Raw genomic sequence first — 26,113 nt, forward strand, 5'->3', positions numbered from 1 at the left:
CACGAGAGTAAAAAGGCTATATTGCCCACACGACTGTACACGACTATTTTCAACGCAAACGCTCCAATATCTCGCAGTTAACAAACTTATACAAATAATCAGGCTCCAAAATGGATTGCTAATGTGAACGTTAATAAAATGACTTCAATTAATAATGATACAAGTATTCCAGCCATGTAAATATCAGACTCATCACTAAAAATGCGATGACTATCAGTAAATCAGCCGTGTTGCGAACACGGAAGTAAATTTCCGCATTTTGAAACCACATTTTCGTCAGATATCTTGATGCAACGTTACCTTATGCACGGGATATCAAAACTAGATGAATCATTGGACACATCGCACACAATAAATCGTTATAACATATGCCTTGAATATCAGTATTCGCGCTAGAAATGGTGAATATCAACCTATTCAATCGTGCAGCCATTTTGTTTGTGAAATAAAGCGCACCAGCTGATCCACCTCGTTCAATGTTATGACGTCATGATGGAAGTCAAAACCGGGTAAACACAAATTTTATAGAACCAAGATTTTGAGGGGTTGTGTCTTTGAAAGCTCATAATTACTGAACCAAGTGTCGGATCTTGGCAATATTAAGTTCTTCCGACACAAATAGCATTCAATTTTCACATGTATTATCTTGGACAGTTAAAGATGCTGCATAAAAAAACATGCTCAAATAAATCAAATTTTTGAAACTTTTTGGTAAATTTCTCAAAAAATATAAAACCCACGGCTTTCAACTTTGCGCACCATAAAGAAAATTACAAATACAAAATATATTTTTGCTTAATCCGTTCAATTCACCCATTAGTAATGAAATTACAGGCTATTGGAATAGCGTTTGAGTGTGCTAAAAATAGCTTCGAGCGTAGCGTATTAAGCATACAAATGATTATCGAATGATATTATGAGTTTACACGCTTTATTGCAACAAGACATATATACATTGAAGCATAGAGGAAATTATGTCTGAAAATATTAATTTCTATTTCTGCACCTGCCTCGGAAAAAATTTTACGGTCCCCCGAGATCCGAGGTGAGCGAGTTCTACTGTACAGTAGACTCCGCATACCTCGGATTCATACACCTCCGAATATTGCTTACATCAGAACAAATCTAAAATATTTTTCTTAATGCAATTATTTCTCAAATGAAAATCTCCGAGTAGCTCGGAGTTGCATACATCTGAATATCGCATACCTCAGAATCATTTTTTTTATAAAATGAGTCCTAAAATCGTGTACCTCGGAAATTCTGAACATCGTCCCGACAATATTTTTTCAAAAATGCATCCCTAGCCTACTGCATAACAATTTGAAACAGATTAATCAACACCTGTTCTTGGACGCGACGTGAATCAACATCTGTACTTTGTTACCACGTGTATTGCGACAGATATGCTGATGATCGTAAGAAGTGGAAGCGTGCCAGTCGCGCTAGTTCTCGGCTGTCTTTAATACGAATAGTCAATTGAATGGATGTAGGCGGAGCTATATAGACTTGTCACTGCACATCAAACCCATGTGTTTTTAAATTCTCTCAACTTGGAAGGAGGCTTTACTTGGTGTACTACAGTACGATGTTTTGATATAAAAGATGACAAGTCAAATCTCCCCGGGGATATGAGGTTTTGATTGAAATAAATAACAATAAAAACCTGTCAGATATGGTACATATACAATGTTTATTCAACAAAGATTAGTATAAGAAGGATAATTTGAGCCCACGTGTCAGCAACAATTTTTTTTATGACAAAATTTGCGGACCTTATGTACCTCGGAAATAGCATACCACAGAAAAAATTTTCCAGTCCCAAGAATTCCGAGGTAAGCGGAGTCTACTGTATATATACTATTGATCTCCACAGTGGTTCTAGACAAAAGCGGTGTTTCGCAATGATGTTGTTAAAAAGATTTCAGAGATCGTAGCACCGGTTTTATGAGACACTTTTACGGTCTGTTCTTTAAGTACGTTTACGATCTTACATCAACTTCTCCCCAAGACCCAAACCCCCCTATCATTTTCTCAACGGAACTACATCGATTTCAAGAATGATAAAAATGGACCTCCAACCACGGAAATCCGCGAAAGATTTTCATCCCTGAATCTAATGGCATAGCAGTTGGCTCCAGTTGAAAAATCATTCGACAAAGGCCATCTTTTAGTTAAAAAAATCAAAAAAGTTTTGGCGCCAAAAAATCTAATTTGTTGTCAGGTATGTTTACACATGTGAGCAATGCACATGGTTATATTATTACATCTATATACGAACGTCCTATAAACTCATTAATTGAGTTTATCGTCTTAAGGCAAAACTTTTGTCAGAAGCTAAGCTGCCACTTAAAAAAACTATCATATCCTTTATGAAAAACTCTGTATATATGCCAAGTTTCATGAGTAATTAATAAATAGACTTCTCAAACTGGGAATGAACAAGAGGCCCACGGGCCTTGTACCTTTATGACGCAGTAGAAGAAGATTGATTCAGTATTCAAAGTTTTACAGAATGATTTACATTGTAACGAAGTAACAAGTTTTAAAATAGTTAAGAGGTATAGGCTATATGGCGATAATGTTCATTTTCTGTTAATATATCCTTACATGAAAAGACAAGCCCATTTTAGCTGCCCCAAAGATGACACTACATGAAAAAATGCATCAAGAATTGGTGTAGGCATCGTGCTGAAAAAAAAATCCAAGATGGATGGCAACCCTGGTGGCCATACTTGAACTCAATTTTCAACAAGGCAATTTGATACTATGTATCTATGTCCCCCGCGATAGCCAGTAGGGAATGAATGACCCCTGAAGACACTGATCTTTGGTATAGAAAAATTATGAGTGTATCCAGGGAAAACCATACATTGAAATATCATTTTCCTGCTATGAATGGTTATTTAAGAATTGAGTTTACAGGGTTTTAGACAAAAGACTTCTACCAACCTTGACCTTTGACCCTAGAACTCCAAAATCACTAATGCACATCCTCTCCCCAGGGGTAATCATACTATGAAATAGCATTGTTCTGTTATGAATGTTTCTTCTTGAAACGTGTTTACAAGGTTTCATATGAATGACCTGTAGTGACCTTGACCTTTGGTCCTTGGACCCCAAAATCAATAGGACACATCCTCTCCCTAGGAGTAATCATACTACGTAATATCATGGTCCTGCTATCGACGGTTCGTGAATCACGTTCACAAAGTTTCACATGAATGACCTGTAGTGACCTTGACCTTTGATCCTTGGACCCCAAAATCAATAGGGCATATCCTCTCCCTAGGGGTAATCATACTACGTAATATCATGGTCCTGCTATCAACGGTTCATCTTGAATGACGTTCACAAGCTTTCACATGAATGACCTGTAGTGACCTTGACCTTTGATCCTTGGACCCCAGAATCAATAGGGCACATCCTCTCCCTAGGGGTAATCACACTACGTAATATCATGGTCTTGCTATCCACAGTTCTTCTTGAATGACGTTCACAAGGTTTCACATGAATGACCTGTAGTGACCTTGACCTTTGGTCCTTGGACCCCAGATTCAATAGGGCACATCCTCTCCCTAGGAGTAATCATACTACGTAATATCATGGTCCTGCTATCGACGGTTCGTGAATCACGTTCACAAAGTTTCACATGAATGACCTGTAGTGACCTTGACCTTCGATCCTTGGACCCCAGAATCAATAGGGCACATCCTCTCCCTAGGGGTAATCATACTGTGTAATATCATAGTCATGCGATCAACAGTTCTTCTTGAATCACGTTCACAAGCTCATGCGGACGGATGGACAGACGAACGGACATAGGCGGATACCAAGTCCCCCGCTCGCGGCCTACGCTGCGCGGAGGACAATAAGGTGTAGACATTTCACCTACCAAAATTCTTACAACTAGTATCCTGAAAATGCATTAAGAATTGCAGGCCGTTTCGTGCTAGAAATTCAAGATGGCTGACCTGACGGCCATATTTGAAGGCCGATGACCTCCATATACAAAAGGCATGGACAGCTTGACCCTGATCCTTACACCAAATTTTGTGGAAATCCATCAAGAATGCGGGCTGCATTGTGCAAACAAGAAACTCAAGATGGCTACCCCAATGGCAGCCATACTTGATCACCAATGACATTTTTTTAGAATAGGGGTGGATATCTCGCCAGACCCAATCTTCATGCTAATTTTGAAAAAGATTCATCACAAATTACAGGCGAATTACTGTGTCGAATTCAATTCCAGAGGTCCTGGCTTAGGCCTATGTAAAAGGAGTCAATTAAGATTAGACTTTTTGAAAAACCAGCACAGATGCCTATTCAAATCACATGTAATTAAAAAATTCAGTGCTTTTTAGTTTGATGTCCCGGTTTTCATCGCGCACGTGGTTAAAATTATTGTTTACATTGAACGTCTTCAACAGCTGATACGACCGCACCCGCGTCTGTCAATCATCTTAATTGATTCAAATACTAAAATACTCACCATGAAAAAACTATGCGGTGGATCAATCCAGAATTTTTCAGTAGAATATCAGACAATAGGTACCTTTCTTAAAGGTTTATTTGTTGTATGTCATTAACAATCAGTTATATAATACTTTATTCATAACTTTGAAGCGGCGTGCCGGCAGCGAACGCTCAAGCAAGGTCAGTCATGTAGGCCAACGATACACGAAACAGACCACGGTTTTGCCGGTTAAGAGCGTCTCTCCACATAAATTAGATGGACTGTAATGGACCATTTGTTGACACTAACCTTAAATAAACTTTGTATGGATACAATTAAGATAATTCCACCCTATAATTCCACTATTCAACGATCGACGCGCAACTTAAACATGGCGCCGCCATTCAATACGCTAGTCACAATGTATCTCTACACACATCAAAATCACACTTGAATTACAAGTGTCGACTTATGAGAAACGATCGAAATCTAGCAAGTTGATTGGGACACTAGGGGTCCAGGGACACCATGCCCGCGTGGGAAGTGGTTTCAAACACTCAACAATCTAACAATTTCAATACATAACGCCCCCTAGTGACCATATACAAAAACCAATGACTTTGAAACCCACCAAAATCATCGAACATGTCAGCAGCTATGATTTTGTAATTGATTGTGATAACAAAACATGCCTCGTTACCAATTTAATATGGAAAAACTAAGTTATTCTACTATTCAATGCCCCTGTTGGCCATATGCCCCGAAAATAGCCGCCCTTGTGCCCTTCAGATGTGTCCCATGCTCGCCCTTGTGCCTTTATCACTTGCCGTAGGTCCGCCCACCTGCCCTTGTCAGTCACGAGTAATGAGTCAGGGCTTACAAAACAAGCCGTTGCATCCGACTGTTAGTAAGTATTCTGCGATGACTATGAAATATCTCGTATGATATCAACGATAGTAGCTCATGTGATCAGTGGTTATATTTAAATGTACTGCAGTCAGTGTGCATCCTGTGAAAATGTGCCTCAGACGCGTGGCCTAATTAAGTTTCCAGGAAATTGGCTGACTTCCAAACTACTGCCAATCATTCTAGCGATTGCCGTTGTAAAGCTGGTAGTGAATATTCGATGGATTGGTTCGTTTTGAACACATCGTGATGCTCTGGATCTTTTTATCTAGACTATTAGACAAATTTTATATATACAAGGTGAAAAACTTTGTTCGGTGAACTCACAGAGAGACTCGCAGAGACAATTAGTTTGAGCAGCCTAATAGCAATAATGTGTTCTTAAGCTGGCTGCTTACCAATTATCAACAGTTAACTGCCAATCACTAACACTATCAATTTAAATCAATTAATTTGATATTTCTAAGATTAAAAATATGCAATTTCATGTAGGCCTATACACTATTGATGGCTCTTTTTCGCTGTATCATTTGCTTTTTGAGATTGCTTGTTTCTGCTATTTTTTTGTCTGCAACTGGTTTTCCAAATCATTTTGAAAGCCCTATAGATTAACTTTTGTTCATTGACAGGCATAGGTGTAAGGATGTACTGTGGTCAAGTGTGTCACTCATGGCAAAATCAGAGTTAAACATAGTTTCTAGTCATCAATCGTAGCAGGGGGTACTACTAAATGCCCTTATTAGAAATCAGCACCCTACCCTTTTCTAATGCTAGATGAAGCACTGTCATGGTAACAAAATATGCCTAGGTACCAATCTAATAACGAAATACTAAGTTATTCTACTATTCAATGCCCCTGGTGACCATATAGAATAACTAATTTCCTTAAAACTCACCAAAATCATGGAAGATGTCATGAGCTTCAACTTTGCAATTGATTGTGGTAACAAAATATGCATAGGTACAAATATAATATAGAAATACTAAGTTATTGTATTACTCAACACCCCCTGGTGGCCATATACAAAAACCAATGACCTTGAAACTCACCCAAAACATAGAACATATTATGGGCTACAACTTTCTAATTGAATATAGTAACACAATATGCTTAGGTATCAATTTAATGTGGAAAAACTTTTTCCCACCTACGAATGAGTACTGATGACACCAAGATGGCCGCCAATTGAGTCATTATTGGCTGATCAAAAATACCTGTCTCAGGTATAAAACATCCCTTTCCAAAGAATACCCATCACAAATTGCAATGAGAAATGGCAAAGCAGTATGAAGCTACAGGACCTAGAATTCTGGCCAAAATTGACATTTTTCGGCACCAAAAAGGTCATAGGACGGCCATCTTGAGTCAGATCGACCCAATTGTTCTCATGCTGATGGGCCCTAGGTAGATTCAAATATAAACTAAAGATCAAGGTCATTGATCAAAGCGTCTTCAAAATTTCCTTCGAAAACTTCGAAAATGTGTAAGAAGTGCTGATTTTGGCGAACAACAATGGCTGCCAGTCGGCCATCGTGACTCTGAAAGGGCCAGTTTTTGGGATGAAGATGTGTCTAGGGTAGATACACGTATAAACCAAATATGAAGACATTACCTTGAAGGGTCTTCAAAATTTCTCAAAATGATTGGATTCCGTCTACGGATGGACGCTACGACGGACGGACGATGGACGAAAAGTGAATGCAATAGCCCGCTGGGACTAAAGTCCCAAGTGGGCTAAAATGGAGCACTATAGTTGAAAAAAGTTGATAAACCACCTCTGACTGTCGAATCATTTAAAAGCTTCGCCTTCACATGGAACTATTTCCGCCTTATAACAGGTGCACTCTACCGCCGTGATTCGCCCATTCAACGATAAAAACTTTCCCACAGTCTTACTATCGGCATTTTCTAATAATTTAGGGAAATATTTTTAAAAAGCAAAATTTCACACTCTGCATTAATAAGATTGAAGTATTTATTCGTTTGACAAATCTTCCTCTGAACTCCCACCAACAAGTTATAAGTGGCGACACGAAATTGACGTCATCGACTCACTACTATCTTATAACCTTCATGACTACGTCATGAAGGTAAAAATGAGTTTCCACTTCATAGTTTAGAAGAAGTGCATTCAGTCCAAGCATTTAGAGCAATTTTGAACATCCAGCATTTGATATATTTTGAATGGTAAGATTTAGGATATAACTAACTCAATCGACAAACAGTATCTCAAGCAGTGCAGGTTGAGCCCCTGAATAAGCCCCTTGAAACAAATCAAATTCATATTCCTTAACCCAAACAAGAGCCCCAAGGGGCACTATGGCCAGCCTGTCAGCTTTTCATAAAATGGCAAATGATGATGCATTATCTGGGTTAAATTTATCTGAGGTATCAAATATTGAGGTTTATTTGAGGTATCAAATACCTCAGATAAATCTTTTCCCTTGGTCTTATTGATTTTAATGCAGAATAGAATTGAGTTTTCTGAAATTTGCTCAATAAAACAAAATTGAATTGGTTTTTGATTGAATTTTTAGTTTGAGCACATGGCTAATTAGCATATCAAGGTCATCTATCCGATTTAAGAAAAAGCTATTTTTCCCAGACTTTGCACAATAGTGCTAATAAAAATATTCCTCCCAAAAACCAAATCAACTAAAGCTTTCACAGAAATCGATCTTGAAATACAATTTTAGATCTTAAAATAAAACCCTGAAGTAAATGAAGTATGAATATATGCTCAGTTGCACAGTAAAAGAGCCTTTGCTCTGGAAACCATGTCATTTAAATTCGCTCCATTTGTATAGTAATTAGGCTCAGCCTACGGCTGGCCTAAAAATTGAAAAACCACCGAATCACTAATATTTAAGTTTTTGCGTTTGACATAGTGGGCACCTATCCAGAGGTTACGTGATCTAATAATAAGCTCATTTTAAGCGCATTATAATTAACCATATGATTTATATTTCGGACAGTAGACATGAACTATTCCATTTCAGCTGTTAGCCGAGGCTACAAACCAGATTTGTTCATTTTCATACCTGAAATTTAGGGGGTTATCAAATAAATAGGCAACCAACTATAATTTCTGCAAATTAGCCCATTTCCATAAGGCGTCACTTTCAGTCGGAAAAGTTATCACCAAAATATTCCAAGGATCATACCCTATCAACTTTTCAATTACCATAAAGCTCTTACAGTTTTCACTCTATGGATCTCCAAAGTTACTACTGATTTTCCTACTTTTTAGTTAACAATGATGGGCACTCTGAGGGTTTTTCTCAAACCACACATGGGCACTGAAAGAGTTAATAGGAAAACATTGCAAGCAGGTGCAAGTTGACACTTTAGATGGTAGATAACGAGAAATGTAACAGAAGAGATGAGTAAACCTGCTATGAACACCTTCACAACGAATCGCACCAGACCGACCCAATAACCAGTCACACCAGACCAGGAGGTTGGCAACACCCTAAACCCCCTATCAATACATCATGTTTCTGAGATTTCTTGCGGATCTGCAGAGAATTTGTATCTGTAACCTTTCATAAAAACACTCCACGTTGTAATGATGATATCAAATCTAAAGATTCGGAAATGCTTCTTGAGCTAAAAGATGTTTCCACAAAAATAGAAACGCCCAAAAATGAAAGAGCAATTATATGATATATGATAACATACCTCTTTATCAAGACTAGCTTCTAAACGTAAATGCCCCGAACTGCCAAAAAAATCTTTTGTGGCTTCCGCACTCGGCTGTGGTGCTGGTTCCTCAGGGGCGTATGTTAATTTTCTAATTGCCAAACGGACGGAGTTCCTAAAAATGGCAAAATCATAGCATTAAATAAATCAAATATATAAATAACAGTTTTTTAAATGATTAAGTATTTTATTCACAAATTACATCATGAGATACAATCAAACTTGCCACACGTAAAACATTATGGGCATGTGTGGATAATAGTATAGATATTACATAGTAGAAGTCAAGATTGGATAGTAGAAAAAGAGCCAAAATATGAGAAAAAATTTGAAAATTTGAAAGGAAAAGAAAAGAAGAAAGATTACAAAAACATATACATGAATACATACATCATTCATACATGAATACATTCATCAATAAACTAATATATATATATATATATATATATATATATAGTTATAAACATCACATAGTCAAATACTGTTGCATCGTTCATAACCTTCACAAATAAATAAAGCCGGTTTTGATAAAAGTTTGATTGATAACTGAAGTGAAGTGATGATATCAACATCACCATACAGTAACTAGAGCCCCAAGGGGCACTATGGCCAGCCTGTCAGCTTTTCATAAAATGGCAAATGATGATGCATCTGTGGGTTAAATTTGTCGAAATACACTCCCAGCTCAGAGTCAATATCTAATAATTTACACAATACAATCGTAGAATACAAAAGTAGCACAGACTGCGACTGGATCTGGCAGGAACAAATACCTCAGATAAATCTTTTCCCTTGGTCTTATTGATTTTAATGCGGAATAGAATTAAATTTTTTGAAATTTGCTCAATAAAACAAAATTGAATTGGATTTGATGTTTTTATATGTTCAATAAAGTAAAATTGGATTTGATATTTATTGCGGAACAAAATTTGATTGAATTTGTAGTTTGAGCACATGGCTAATTAGCATATCAAGGTCATCTATCCGATTTAAGAAAGAGCTATTTTTCCCGGACTTTGCACAATGGTCAATAATATTTTCCGTAGCGCCAATAAAAATTTTCTTCCCAAAAACCAAATCAACCAAAGCTTTCACAGAAATTGATCTTGAAATACAATTTTAGATCTTAAAATATAACCCGGAAGTAAAACGGTAGACGATACTGTGGGTTCACCTGAACACAACGGCTAAGTCAATCATAGAGGAGTCTTTGCTTTCTGATTGGCTTTTCAAAACCAATATCTTTGCAATCAGATATTCGTGAAAAAGCTCATATAAATCTTAACGAGGGCCTCTTTCAAAATTCAGCTACATAGAGTTTGGAGAATGGATAATGCTTTAATGAATGATTTGTATGAATATATGCTCAGTTGCACAGTAAAAGAGCTTTTGCTCTGGAAACCATGTCATTTAAATTCCCTCCATTTGTATAGTAATGGGCTCAGCCTACGGCTGGCCTAAAAATTTACACTATTTTCTATTGTTAGTGGGGCAAAATAAGTAAGTATACTAACGTTTTCCAAATCGCTGCAGGGTTATATTTAAGGAAAAAATTTCATTCATTATTGGTCCACAGATCATTTTACCGGCCCATAGTTTTTATACTGCTGTCTTTTATCTAATTCAAGTGGCTGTAGATACAGAGACAGGCGATTGAGGGAAAACTACAGATTGATAAAAAGATCGAGTTCAATCCGATATACATGTATGCCAAGATTGCTTTGATAACTACCCGTTCCAGGGGAACTCCCGTTTTCATAATGTGCATTTCTCTACTTAATTGGGATCTAAAAACTCAAATTGACAACATCTCAAATTTTGTCCATTAGTGGCTAACGCTTTCAGTTGCTCATCACCATACTCTGCCTTCTATTCTGATCAGCTAGGGATGCCCTGGACCCTACACGCAGTAATGATATTTATAGTGTGGTTATCATTAGTAGTATTATTTGTTATTAGAATTATCATCAGTGTCTTTATTAGTGTAATTATTAGTCTCCTTATCTGCTATTAGTGTTATCACCAGTGTTATTATTAGCCTTAACATTAATTTTATTATTGTTATTATCAGCATTACTATTAGTGTTATTATGTGCACGATTATCAGTTTTTTTTCTTTTTTTTTTATTTTGCGTGCTGTGCATTTTTTTTCTTCTTTTCTATTATTATCATTTTTCTTTAAATTCTATTATTATCATTTTTTTTTCTTTTTTTAGTGTTATTATGTGCACGATTATCATTTTTTTAGTTTTTTTTTATTTTGCGTGCTGTGTATTTTTTTTCTTCTTTTCTATTATCATTTTTTTTAAAATTTTATTATTATCATTTTTTTTTCTCCTTATTATTATCATTTATTATCATTTTCATCATTAACTTTATAAGTATTCTTATCATTATCATTACCATCAATATTGTAAGGATCTGATTTAACAGAACTATCATATGTATATATCATAATCTATTGTCATATTCATTAGTTTTCAGTGTTCATCCCCTCTCTGAGTACAGACTTGTTTGGCTTGGAATGAATCCTTGACACATTACTGAACATTATTAATGATTTATATTTGCATATATTTGTATTCTCTTGACCTCTGTACTGGTCTTTTGTGTCTAAATAAACTTCGTTCATTCAATGAAGCAAACACAAAGCTATAATCGGACTGTATACTGAGAGCGGACTGGGGGAATGCACAATGGAAAACACACAAGACACGGATAAACACATGTTTGCACAAAGATGAAATTACACATACAGTTGTAGCTGAAATATCCACTGGCCTGACGGACTTCTAGCAATAAAGAATCTACTGGCCTGATAGGAAATTCACTGGCCTCGCCAGGGCTTAAATCGAACCCTGTCGTTGAGAAGATTACTGATACACAGAGGTTCTGTGAGGTTGTGAGGTTTTTATGGAAGAAGTAACAACATCTTGGAAATAATGAGAATATAGACAAAACATAACTAACACCTCCGTGCAACCAAAGAATCAATTAACTATTCGAGCATAAGCCCATCCAAAACACTACTATAAGGTCAGCTTCTTTTATTCACCTAGTCATCTCCATATGGTTGAGTATCAGATAGTGAGTGGGAGTGGGAAGAAAATAATGTTCTTTGCTGCTTTTGAGAAGTAGGGGGTCGTTCCTTTATTATGTACGCATTAGAGGAGTGGGAGGGGTCAGTGCAATTGCGTATGTTTAATGTACATGAAAAAATGGCAGATTTTGCGTACAGAGGGGGAGGGGGGGTTGAAAAATTCAAATTTTATGCGTACGTAACAAATGAATGACCCCAGGTACAAACCTCTGTATGTTATGACTGGCGTATCTGAGTCTGATTTACCTTTTATGTGGCTTTTCATCAATGCTTTCTCCGACAAAGGTTTTCAACTCATAATCAACTCCGCATGGCTGAAAAAAATGGATGAAAAAATCCTTCTGAGTACTATCAGCTTACCTTTTATTTTAAAAAATGCAGTGTTCATAGTCTTTTTCATGTTTTAAAGATTACAAAACTTCGAGCCCATAAATGATAAGATACTTCCAGTTGTAGTCAATTGACAGACAGAGTTTTGCACCTGTTACTTGGAATGTTTATGCCTCCTATGAGCAGGGTTTGGTTAGAATCTTTATTCAACAATGAAGGTCTTACTATACCTTGCCAGTATCACCAGGTGCAGGCTGTAATGTCACAGATGCTGGCGCATTTGGAGGTAACTGAAAGAATATTAAGATTGTATTCATTTCTTTCATAATTATCATATCGACCAATAGGGAAATGAGATGAAAAGCTCTTAAGTGGAGGATACCATCATAGTGGCCTCTGGAAAAGCACTTGCACTACGATATCTCATAGTTTCAGCACTGGAATTCTGGAAAATCTCAGTGGGAGCTAGCATAGCACTGCATCTATGAAATGTCTCATAGGCCTAATAACAACTGGAAAAATGAGTTATTTCAGTTGTAAGTAATAAAGCACTAGAACTTTTAAGTGGTAACTCGCACTCGACTGATATCTCTAGCAACTGAAACTGAAACAACAGAAATACTGATTAAGCACTGGAACAATATCTCATAGGGGGAACCATTACAGCACTGAAACTATATGATATTTCTGAACTTGAAATTTCATAAACTAAGAATGCCATAATGGCAACTACGATTGCGCAGGAATAATGACATGTCTCATAGTGCTACTGGCAACTGCAAGAGCATCATAACTATTAGATATATTGCAAAAAATCAACTGAATTAAAATCACACTTACATCAAAGAAAAATGGGTATGCATTTGGTCCTAACTTTTTAATAAGTCGTTCCTGCAGACGGGTCAGCGGTTTTTGTTGTTCTTTGATTGGAGGATAAACCTGCACCGATGCTAGAAACAGATCCTTACGGAACGTTAATCCAAGTACGTCAAGATCCTCGCGACCGTACCGAAATGCGGCCAGTATATGTGCAAAGACTTTACGATCTTTCAAATACTCCGGATCGACTAACACTACGCCATCTATTGGTGGAAAATTATGAAAAACATGACATAGTTACATAATGTATAGAATTACATAATGTATAGGAAGCCGATTAAGGGACTTCAGAAATAAAGAGCGAGTGAAAAGTTTTAAAGTTCAAGTTTCAAGTTTATCTTATAGCTCTAAAAAGATATACAATTTTTCCGAGCATAACAAAATAGTATCAATATGAATATTGAAGCTGGCAAATGTGTACAATTAATAGCCCTAGCTATAACAACCATGTAACAGTCGTTCGTAATGTATTTAGATAGACTGTAATACGAGTTTTCATTATTGAGCAAGTGGATGAATGTATAATGATTTGCGCCAATTCTATATCTGTTAGGTATATACAAAATTCTAATTCTAAATAAAAATTCGCACTTCAGTATAAAATGATATTCGTCCCCAATAGTATTCACATTACATTTATTACAAACTCGTTCGTTCCGTGGTTTGTTTCCATATCTACCAGTCTCTATTGGTAATTTATGGTTGGAACATCTAAATCTACTTCAACTCTGTGGTAGTGATGAAATATATTTTTCTTTTCTTTTTGAAAGACACCTACTATTACCTAATTCTAAAGGTAGCACCGGCAATATTAATCCTTTCGCCGCGCATGGCAAGCTGGGCTCCGCATAAAATTGACATTTGATGTACGTATGACAAACTCAGCTCGACGATAAGTATTGTCTAGCACCCCTTAGTCATCGAACATCGTTACAACTCAATACATTGAGTTGTACATACTCATACTTGTATGCACACCACACAACTTAGTTCTTAATTTTTCAATAAGATGGCAAAACTTTCGCCAGATGGTTCAGATGATTGGCCAGCTGGTGGCGCCAGGTCATGGCTCAATTAATGTACTATGCTCTCAAATTCTTGTGGTGGTCGGATTTTTTAAATCATATTTTTAGCTACTTTTACCAAGGAAACATCACAAATAAGTAAGGCCCAATCAATATAAATTGTTTTCTTTAAATTGCTTTAATTTTTTTTACCTTGGGACCTAGGGGCGGATACAAGGGGAGCAGGGGGAGCGCTCCCCCCTCAAAATTTCAAGGTGCCCTCAAAATTTTTTTTCAATTTTTTTATTTAGGTAAAATACTTTATAGAACCTAACCATCCGTAATTGGGTGTTTCAAAAATAATATAATTGATGTTTTCCGGTGACTTTCATGGGGGGCCGGGGGATGGACCACTCTTCCTTTTCGACTCTTATCTTTGGCAATTCAATACGTATACATGTCTAGGATACAGGATTCGCAAAGGCTCCCAGGTGCCACCAGAAAAGCCCAGATACCTCTTAAATTGCATCAAATTAAGAAAATTTTCTGGAAGCTCGAGCGAAGTATACTCTTAGAGTGCCCGCATTCATCAAAATGTGCCCTAACTTTACCTGCTGCCCCTCCTTAATTAAACCCTAGATCCACCCCTGGGACCAAAGTACACCACAATTAAACCATGTTTGCAGCGAAAGGGTTAAAAAAGAGAGGCAGTAGGTACAAAATCAAGTAAAACAAGTATTACTTACTGCTTTTTCAGCATGAAAACATACGATTTTAGAATTTAAACTTTCAACAACCGTCTAATTTCCACAGATTTGAATTGGTTTTTTTAATCTTTTCACGAGGAAGACTTGCAATTCATCTCCATGTGAAATGATCTGCTTTGTCAAGTAGCTATGGTGAAAATGGCATCATTCTATACAGTTCACCTTGAAATTCTATGACCCACATGAATCAACTCTAGGGGACCAACGGTCCTGTGCTCTCAAGGTCCTGTTTTCATAATCTTTGTTAAAATATTTGTTCTCTCAATTAGTCTCTTAATCATACAAATTGGATCATTTTAACAAGTGTCTCATAGGGCCTACTGCAAGGCTGTAGCTTTATCTATTATCCTCATAAAAATTATGTCAATTTGCTTAATGACAAATACTTAAAATCAATTTTTTTTTCCAACGATGGATTATATTTTATTAAATTGAGTTGAATTTGGTTTTTTGCTTAATACGAATGAAATTATTGGCAGATTAAAATAGAATTAGCTGATGATCTGCTGCTTCAAAATTTGATTTAATTACAATGACTATGACTACTGTTAAGTTTCTGGTACTCAAGATGTACAGATGAGTACATGTAACTCAACTTAAACTAAAATTTCAGAGTATGATATGTAGCTTAATCGAGTTACAATGAAGGTTAAGAATGAGCAACAGGCTCAAAGATTACAAGATGGCTGTTCACACCAAGCAATGTAGTCATTCACTTGGTAAAGGCGCCAACACATGCATTTCGCGTACGCATTTTGTCGAGGGCAAAGTTCGTATGCATTTGGTGCAGAATATAGGCCTCCGCACACAAGCCAAAAAATATGCTCAACAAAGGGAGCCGTGACAAGTGTGTAGGCATTATACAACCATATTTACTTCATAGCCTATCTGCACCATTTACAAGTGACTATTCATTGTCCTTGTGAAATCTACTTGAATAAAAAGGAATTTTCTGTTCCTATTAAATCTACATCGAGATTCGTGGGTCATGAAAGGGGAAAATTATGATTTTGATAATTCAAGTAACCCCATTACAGGTAGTCATATTCGAATGTAAAATTTGGCTTTCTTTCATTAGAAAATCTTATTCAAATTATTGTGATCAACTTTTATCACCATGCAACTAAATATAATGTAAAACAATACTAGTCAACCAAATATAGGCCTTCTGTAAAACAATACAAAGTAGCCAGAACTATCTATTGTAGCAAATTTATCTGAACTTTCGCTTACTCAATGACTGTAAAAACTGTGTACTGTGTTTTTAATTAAAAAATATCAGTCCTAAACTGAAGTGGGAACAAGGTATAAAATGCCTATTTCACATGACCACCCTAATCATCTCATCATAAGTCAAAAACAATTGGTTTCATCCTCCACCACTCAGAATTCAAATACAATGTTATAAATGAATCAGTCAACAAATTGTAGATTGAAGAGCAGTGCAAAAATCTCTAAAACAGACTGCCCACCAACGGATGAGCTAAGGCAACAAAAATACCACCCACAGCTAAATGCGGGGCCAGTCATTAGAAACCCAGGTCAGGCAAAAATAAGGGTTAAGGTCATGAAGGATAGGTAAATTTTTTCAAGAGCTTCAGATGCCATACAACCAACCTGTTGTATTTGCTTTTCATGAAAATGCCCTTTATTGGTAATATTTGACAAAATAAACATTGGTTTAGTAACACAGTCAGGCAGTTGACCGGAACAAATAATGTAGATCAATCTACTTGTTCATACGTCTCAATGATTTTTCTTAATAATGCAAAATAAAAATGAGGGTGATTGAGTGTATTTTGGATGAATAGTATCGAATTGAATTGGTTTTTGATACTTTACTACTGAATAAAATCTAACAAAGCTGACCATATCATCAACGGTTGTTTAACATGTCTTCAATCGCATCAATTATAATAGAACAAATGGTCACATAAAAAAATGTACAACGATTATACATCATTGGCTCAATGCCAACTCTACTATCACTAAAAAAGGTAAACCAAAAAAGCCTAACAGGTGTCCCCGTGAGCTAAAATGTTTTTATGAAAATCTATCAATTGACACAATCGCCAGAAGCACTTTACATATATCACACACTACTACATGATCCATCGTGAATATGCATGATAATTTCTAGAAGTGTTCTGCATCCATTGACCTGTTGAAGTCCATAAAAATCAACTGTGCGCAATTCAGTGTTTCACATTGTACAATGGTAAGAGTTGAAGTCAGCATTTTGTAGTACATGCGTACATAAGAGATGGTGCAGCTGGTTTATTGTTAAATGTACTTGAAACAGACTTACCTATAGGGTCTATGTGAGTCAAATGGTCAATAAAATCCCTTTTCCCCAAATAAGCAGTGATCTGAAAAATAAACTTTCAGAGTGAAATTTCCAAATATGTGCAAGTCAGCAGTTGGGTGCATTAATACAGAATGTGTTAACCCCACTTAAATCTGAACGGATACCTCTGGCTACCTTTAGGCATATGTCTTTTCGCGGTTATCTCAGGTTTAAATAGTCTTGGACTAGCTTTTTTGAATAAGCAAGTGTGAAGCCAAAAACAAACACATTGACAACCAATACGGGATATCGACAAATTCAAGTTCTTGAATTTTTCGTTTGATGGCGCTAGTCAGAACCGGAAATTGGAACCTAAATCAGCCATGTTCTACTTCATTTGCAATGAAAATCTCTCACTTCAAGTTTTCAATGAGCGAAATTTTACTTAGTAAACAATGTCACGCGTAATCCTTTAAATATGATATCCTACCGCTAAATTGGATATGATAAAACCTCACTGCAAAGGCTAGAAATCACTATAAATATCCTAAAATTATCAACAAGAGCCCCAAGGGGCACTATGGCCAGCCTGTCAGCTTTTCATAAAATGGCACATGATGATGCATTCTATGGGTTAAATTTGTCAAAATACACCGCCAGCTCAGAGTCAATACCTAATAATTTACACTATACAATTGAAGAATACGAAAGTAGCCCAGACAGCGACTGGATCTGGCAGGAACAAAATACCTCAGATAAATCTTTTCCCTTGATCATATTGATTTTATTGCGGAATAGAATTGAATTTTCCGAAATTTTTCTGAATAAAACAAAATAGAATTGGATTTGTTTTTATTTGTTCAATAAAGTAAAATTGAATTTGATTTGATATTTTTTTGCGGAATAAAATTTGATTGAATTTGTAGTTTGAGCACATGGCTAATTAGCATATCAAGGTCATCTATCCGATTTAAGAAAAAACTATTTTTCCCGGACTTTGCACAATGGTCAATGATACAGAAAATATCATTTTCTGTAGTGCTTATAAAAAAACCCCTCCCAAAAACCAAATCAACTAAAGATTTCACAGAAATCGATCTTGAAATGACAATTTTAGATCTTAAAATAAAACTCGGAAGTAAAACAGTAGACGATACCGCGGGTTCACCTGAACACCTGCTGATTTCTGCGGCTAAGCCAATCATAGACGAGTCTTTGCTTTCTGATTGGCTTTTCAAAACCAATATTTTTGCGATCAGATATTCGCAAAAAAGCTCTCGAGGCCCTCTTTCAAAATTCAGCTACATAGAGTTTGGAGAATGAATAATGCTTTAATGAATGATTTGTATGAATATATGATCAGTTGCACAGTAAAAGAGCCTTTGCACTGGAAACCATGTCATTTAAATTCGCTCCATTTGTATAGTAATAGGCTCAGCCTTCGGATGGCCAAAAAACAATTTTGCAACAGCTGACAATGTAAAGACTGGTTGCCAGGTATCACATGGTGGCAGCACTTGATGGCCCGATTTCGATTATTGGTTCGAGTTCTGGTACTTTTCATATTTTTATCATGAATCTACGAGTGTAGTCCTTCTAAAATCAATTTCATTTCATATTATTATTTCATATTTATCAGTGTAGCCTGCAATAAATTCCCCTTAAGAGTCTTACGAAATGATGTCACCCGGCACCAGTCTTTACTTCCATTAGCTGCTTCAAGCGTCATCGCTAAATTTGTGATTTTTGGTAAATTTCTGACGTTTCTAGTGATATCTAGCGCTCGAAGTGAGGTTTTATCGAATTCAACACATTGTCAGGATATCATACTTAAAGGATTATGCGTGACGATGTATAGTAAGTAAAATATCGCTAACTAACAAGAGGCCCACGGGCCTAGTACCTTCATGACGCAGTAGAAGAAGATTGATTAAGTATTCAAAGTTTTACAGAATGATTTACATTGTAACGATATAACAAGTTTTAAAATGGTTAAGAGGGATAGGCTATGTGGCGATAATGTTCATTTTCTGTTAATATATCCTTACATGAAAAGAAAAGCCCATTTTAGCTGGCCCAAAGATCACACTACATGAAAAAATGCATCAAGAATTGGTGTAGGCATCGTGCTAAAAAGAAATTCTAAAATTGGGCTTGCTGACATGGTTGTACTGAAAGCTGGCTTGGTGGTTTTGTATTTCTGTAGTAGAATTAATCGAACTTTGAACCGATTACTTTTTAAAGAGCTAAGAGATCGGTGTTGTCTTACATCACTACATGAAATGTTACACACGGGGACTGGGAATCAGAATGGGTTTATTGTAGACGAGGACCAAGTTAGTGCAAGCTTTTGGATAGTTGTTATTTGAATATTGTAGTGTCTTAACGGAATCTATCATCATGTTGATAATTGCTAGATTACTTATCGGATTGTGTTGAAATGATTTTGCATAGAAACATTTACGACTGAAAGAATAAGTGACTAACTCGAGTGACTTCAGGTGAAGAGAAGCGAACACGAAAATAAATGGAGCCATGATTTTTCTTTTTAAAATAATAAAGACATTAAGCAAGAATAAGTTGCATTTCCTTCAAATGACAATCCACTATGATCATCCGATCAAGTTTATTGCCACCAGAGACTACCGCCCCCTGGCTCTTTGGAGACTGGGAACCAGTCTTCAATTCAATTCAGAATTTATTTTAGAAAAAAGCGGTTTTTAAGTTTTAGATATTTAAACTGAAAAATATAAATGTTCATACAGAGATTTTTCAAATAGCCGCTTACGCAAGCACCCAATGAAAGTAAAAGAAAATTAAAAGAATTTCTTAAAAACGTGAAAGTAAATATTTTATTGTGAAATTTTTATTGTGTCAATAAAGAATGAATTGAATTGTCGGCAGCACTAAGCCGTGCATGAATACCAATTTCAAGACTGATCATGCACGCTCAACCAAGGTTGGTATGCGCTGCTAAAATAACAAAAACGATTAAACAAAATCATAAAACAATGAAAATAACAAATGTTATAGCCAATATACGAAAGGAACCTAGATTTTATTACTGCATTAAATGTGTGTTAATATCAGAGCCCAAGAAAGTTTCTAACGAAAGACTCCCCAAGCAAGTTATCAATCCGTGTGATAGCAATATGGACTTGCAAGCATGCAAGCCCATGAAAACTTGAAGCGAGAGATTTTTATTGCAAATGAACTAAAACATGGTGGATTTAGGTTCCAATTTCCTTCTTCTTCGTCCGTTTACTATCAGCAACAACTTGTTGATGAATATTACAGTTTTGGGTATGCGCAGAGGAATAAATATAAGTATCGGGGAGAAATTTAAAGGATATTTTTTTTGTTTTCATTAAAATAGCCATGAATACTAATGACTAGGGAGAGCAGCCTTGAAGCTTGCAAGGCTGCCGACTGACACCAGGTCTGAAGGGTGTTTAAGGGTATGTTGTTGCTCGTCCTTTTTTATGCTGAGGACATGGCATTTTTCAGGGTGAAATGCCATGAGCCACCGGTCTTCCCATTCCACTACTGGGTTTAAATCTTGTTATAGTATCTCTGCCTCTTGCTGGGATGAGACAGTGAGATAGACCAATGTATCATCCGCGAATAGCCTAGCTGTTGAGTGGATATTGTCTGGGATGTCGTTAATGTAATATAGGAATTCCGGTTCTGACTGGCGCCATCAAACCAGAAATTCCAGAACTTGAATCTGTCGATATCCCGTATTGCATCCATGATGAAAGCAGTATGAACTAGATGAGGTGGTACGACACTGAATTGAAATAAACCCTTTAACCCTCAAACATCACGCAGTTTAGTAGAACATCTAAATAAGAACATCTAAATAAGAAAGTGGCAATGTTTCCCCAGGGAAAGTTCAAGTTAGTTCAATTCAAGTTAGCCACCCAGCGGCGAGATTTAATGGCGAGAAACCTCAATTTTGTATAGGGCCTATGGATGGAATTCTCACCTGCTCAAACCCTCACACTTAGTTTCATGAAAGTCTATCAAGAATTCCACCTATGTATCATGCTAAGATGAAATTCAATATAGTGGCCATATTGAGCAAAACTAAATGACATTAATTGTTTGTTTTTCTCAGTGAGTTGACAAACCAATAATTCGTCAGGTTGTTGTCATTTATAAGTCAGTAAGTGTATAATTGTATTTTCAGAAAAATCTTTGACTAAAAAGTGAAATAATTAAGATTTTTAACATAAAATGATGAAAAATAGTTAAATTTCTAATCAAAAAAGGGAAATAATCTAGAAAATTCAATTTAATATAGGCCTATACAAGATTTGATTATAAAATGGCGAGAGAAATCCCACAATAACAAAGCCAAGATTGAAAAATTCTATATCAGAATGATTATATTTGAGGAGCGACGTTTCAGCTGACAACTGTTAGCCATCATCAGGCGTACTGAGAACAAAATCAAATAACAGTATATTCATACAAGAATATGACAAATGATAAAGATTAAAGGATTAAGATTAAAGTAATTAAATAACAAAAACCGGAACACTAAGGAAGAAAACAAAGAAGGCAAATGACAAACTAAGGGGATGTAGTGCGAGATTAAAGTAATCTAAAAACAAAGTCCAGAGGGTTCAAAGGCAGACAAACTAAGGGGTAATCAGACAAAAACAAAAGGCAAGTACATCAAAGGGATAATCAAACCCTCAGGTTTGAAATTTTTGACGTCATTTTTATGTTCTCTGAGGTGCTTGTTCAAATCACACCCATTTCTTTAATTTCAAATTTGAATTCGGTTTCTTCGTTCATTTATATAACAAATGTTTTATTAAATTGAATTTTCTAGATTTTTTTCAATTTTTTAATTAGAAATTTAACTATTTTTCATTATTTTATGTCAAAAATCTAAATTATTTCACAATATTCAGCGAGTCAAAATAAATACGTTATTCTCATGAACGAAAGCTTGACGAGTTGCTACTTGGAGTTCTGATCAGAGTATTCTACGGTAAACACTGAAGTGAGTTTACTGTAATTAAGTTCTTACTAAAAGGATATTCTACCAACCGGGCAATATTCAGCGAGTCGAAATAAATACATAAATCTCATGAATGAAAGCTTGATGAGTTGCTACATTGAGTTCTGATCGGAGTATTCTATGGTAAACACTGAAGTGAGTTTACTGTTATTAAACATATTTAAAGGCTGATCACATTTATTTTCAATAGGAGTGGACATTTCATCTGCCCCAAATCCTCACATTAATATTTCAAACAAGAGCCCCGATGAGCGCAATGACCAGCTTGTCAGATTTTCATAAAATGGCAAATGATGCATTCTGAGCATTCACTATATTTGCCAAAATACACTCCCAGCTCAGAGTCGATACCTATAATTTACACAGTACAATCGTGTTTTATAAGTGGCACAGACAGGGCAATGGCAGGAACAAATACCTCAGATCAATTTTTTCCCTTGGTCTTATTGATTAGAATACGGAATAGAATTTTCTGAAATTTGCTCAATAAAACAAAGTTGAATTGTATTTGATATTTTATTGGTTCAATAAAGTAAAATTGAATTGGATTGATATATGGCTAATTAGCATATCAAGGTCATCCATGCGATTGGAAGAAAAAGGCAAAAACCGTAAAGTTTCTGTTTATAACGCATGCGCATTAGTAAGTGTTGGGGAAATCCTCCAAGTCCAGAAATTGGTCGCGTGCGCATGCGTCACTACATGTGTATTTTTTCGGGTCATGTCAGAACGCTGAAACATAGAACTATAACGCCGGAATGAACCTGTTTTAACTTTTTGCCCAGCGGGGAGGCGCAGTTTGTTTGGTCGCTTAAGAGGATCATTTGTATTTTTGGGGATGACAGGTGTTCAAGTGATCTTGCTGTAAGCTGAAAGGATGAATGAATTTTTCTGTTACACATTCGGGATTCGAACTTAAAAGCACATAGGCTAAAAGTATATCCTGGGGCTATCAAAGTTCATTATTTCATATTCGGGAAGATGTAACTTTTTTATTCAGCAAACAATAACCAAGCGAAAATTAGATCATCAAAGTTCATGTCGTAACGCTTGAAATACGACCAGTAATTTTCGGGTTTCGAACCTGATAGCGCCCCTTATAAGATGAACAAGCAATATTTTTACGGGATTCGAACCTAATGGAAACTACAGCGACTGTTAAGTCATTAAAGTTCACATGCAGTTCACATGTAGTGCCGCATGCGCATTGTGCTGATTTCTCAACTTGGAGCAATTCCCAGCACTGACTAATGCCCATGCATTAGCTAGAAACAGAGACTTGGCAAACTTTACGGTTTTTGCAAGAAAAAGGTATTTTCCCGGACTTTACATTGTCAATGATATTTTCTGTGGTGCAAATAAAAATATACCTTCCAAAAACCAAATCAACTACAGATTTCAAAGAAATCGATCTTGAAACATATATCTTGAAATTTTAGATCTTAAAATAAAACACGGAAGATAAACAGCATAAAATGCCGCAGGTTCACATGAACACCTGCTGATTTCAGCGGCTAAGCCAATCATAGAGGAGTCTTTGCTTTCTGATTGGCTTTTTAAACCGATATTTTTTGGGTTTAGATTTTTGCGAAAAAGCTCATATAAATTCTAACAAGGCCCTTTTTTCAAAATTCAGCTCGCTAGGATTTGGAGAATGGATAATGCTTTAATGAATAATTTGTATGAATATAAGCTCAGTTGCACAGTCAAAGGGCCTTAGCTCTGGAAACCATGTCATTTAAATTTGCTCCATTTGCACAGTATCAGGCTCAGCCTATGGCTGGCCTAAAAATCTAAAAAGGTGGTGTCCTGTTAATAAGGTCTCAAGGGTACGGCAGACATCCCACAGCACACATAAAAACAAGGAGTATTTCATGGTCATTGATGTTGTTAACCTCAGACTTATGGAAACAAAAACTTACCTTTCCATTGGGGCTGCTTTTCTTGAATACTCTGTAAAGAGAACATCATGACATAATACAATATTAATCACAGGCTATATCATATTACAATCTAGGGAGTACAGTGGTTTCGCTAATATAGGCCTAACCGAAATTCGAACCTCACAGTCAACCCAGACCGAAGTATGCGAACACAAAATTATCGCACGTGTTACAAACAGCCCTGCTCCAGATGTTCGGCCGGGGCCGTGTTTTAGTGGCTGTGCCTCAGCTGTGTTTGAGACAACACTCAATGTTTATGTAAATGAATTACACAAACACTGTATACCGGTATTCAATATGGTGGATTCAAGAGTCGTTGTTAGGAAATTAATTTCTTCGACGAAATTGGGAGTTCATGGTTTAAAGAAGCGTAAAAATCAATGAAATGTTATTTTCACTTTATCCAATTGAACGGATTACCGTTTAGGCACAGATGTAATGTAGGCTAAGTGATGGTCAAGTGTACCAGAGCCTTGAAAATTGTCAAATAGATGATCGAATGAATATCTCGACAAAAACTAAAGGGAAACAGAATGGCAGTCAGTGGACTACCCACCTAAATTGAAATGAAATTGAGTGGACAAGCTAGGGGGCTAATCCAATTCATTGACAGCTGCACTATCAGTCATGGATTACTAGTTACTACTCGTTACTATTTACTATTCTAGATTTTGGATGAAGTTATCAAAAACAATGGATCAGACATGGAAGTGGTCATTCATTTATTACGTATGCATTAGGGGAGGGGGAGGGGTCAGTGCAATTGCGTATGCTTAATGTATATGAAAAAATTACCAATTTTGCGTGCAGAGGGGAGGGGCGGATGAAATATTCAAATTTTATGCGTACGTAATAAATGAATGATCCCAAAGGGGAAAAAAGCCAACTCTAGTCAATCAATCTCACTATGGTGTAATGTGCCCCTTGCATCATTACCTAAGTTTGATTAAGACAATATATATTGACGAGCATTTAATTTCATAACTGGATAAAAATCCCAAATCTTCGAAGAAGACAAAAATCCCCAAGACTTTTCAACAACATTGAATGCAAAATATCTAGGGTTTTCTGCAGATCGCAGAAAACCTTATTGGAATTATGATGTTTATTCTTTGGCAAATTTTCCACATTTTTACATAAAATCTATAAGATTTGACATTTCTAAAAGCTTTTAAATGAAATGTTGAATTCTGATGAAAATATCACGGTCGATTCTGAACAGGCAGATTCTATGTACTGTAGGCTATATCCTATTTCAAACTTTAAAATATAGCTGCAAAGCAGCGATAACAGGTTTTCTGCACAGTTTTAGAATCCTGTTCAACGGTCAACACAGCTTTATAAAAGGAAGGTCGACAAACAGTCAATTAGACCTACTTGAAACCATGGACAACTGGACCAGATGGCTTTACTTGACACTGAAGGCTGTAGACTGTAAGTCATAATTAGTCTTTATGGATTTTGACAAAGCCTTTGATAAGGTACAATATCAGCCATTGCTAAACAAGCCACTAGGAAACATTATCAATGATAGGTCGCTCAAATGGCTCAGCAGTTATATCTGAATGAAAACAGGTGGCCGAAATCAACGGAACGCCTCATCTTGGAATAAGTCCGTCTAACTAGTGGAGTCACGCATGGTAGTATCCTAAGTCATCTTCTCTTTACTGTCCTGATAAATGACAAACTCAGTAAACCAA

General features: G+C 36.3%; 1 protein-coding gene across 3 annotated transcripts in view; it reads right to left on the minus strand.

Annotated features, from left to right (window-relative positions):
* The window catches only part of LOC141911397 (arrestin red cell-like), a 113,278-nt gene that overhangs the window by 57,870 nt on the left and 29,295 nt on the right, over positions 1 to 26,113 (minus strand). For all 3 annotated transcript variants that reach the window (XM_074802407.1, XM_074802404.1, XM_074802406.1), the window contains exons 2-7: positions 24,393 to 24,423; positions 17,457 to 17,517; positions 13,339 to 13,580; positions 12,729 to 12,788; positions 12,415 to 12,482; positions 9,048 to 9,183 (exon numbers count right to left, since the gene is read on the minus strand). In XM_074802407.1, coding sequence (XP_074658508.1) covers positions 9,048 to 9,183; positions 12,415 to 12,482; positions 12,729 to 12,788; positions 13,339 to 13,580; positions 17,457 to 17,517; positions 24,393 to 24,423 — 598 coding nt within the window. The remainder of the gene's footprint in view (positions 1 to 9,047; positions 9,184 to 12,414; positions 12,483 to 12,728; positions 12,789 to 13,338; positions 13,581 to 17,456; positions 17,518 to 24,392; positions 24,424 to 26,113) is intronic.

This window comes from Tubulanus polymorphus, chromosome 9, assembly GCF_964204645.1.
Source record: "Tubulanus polymorphus chromosome 9, tnTubPoly1.2, whole genome shotgun sequence".
In the NCBI taxonomy this organism is placed as follows: domain Eukaryota; kingdom Metazoa; phylum Nemertea; class Palaeonemertea; order Tubulaniformes; family Tubulanidae; genus Tubulanus; species Tubulanus polymorphus.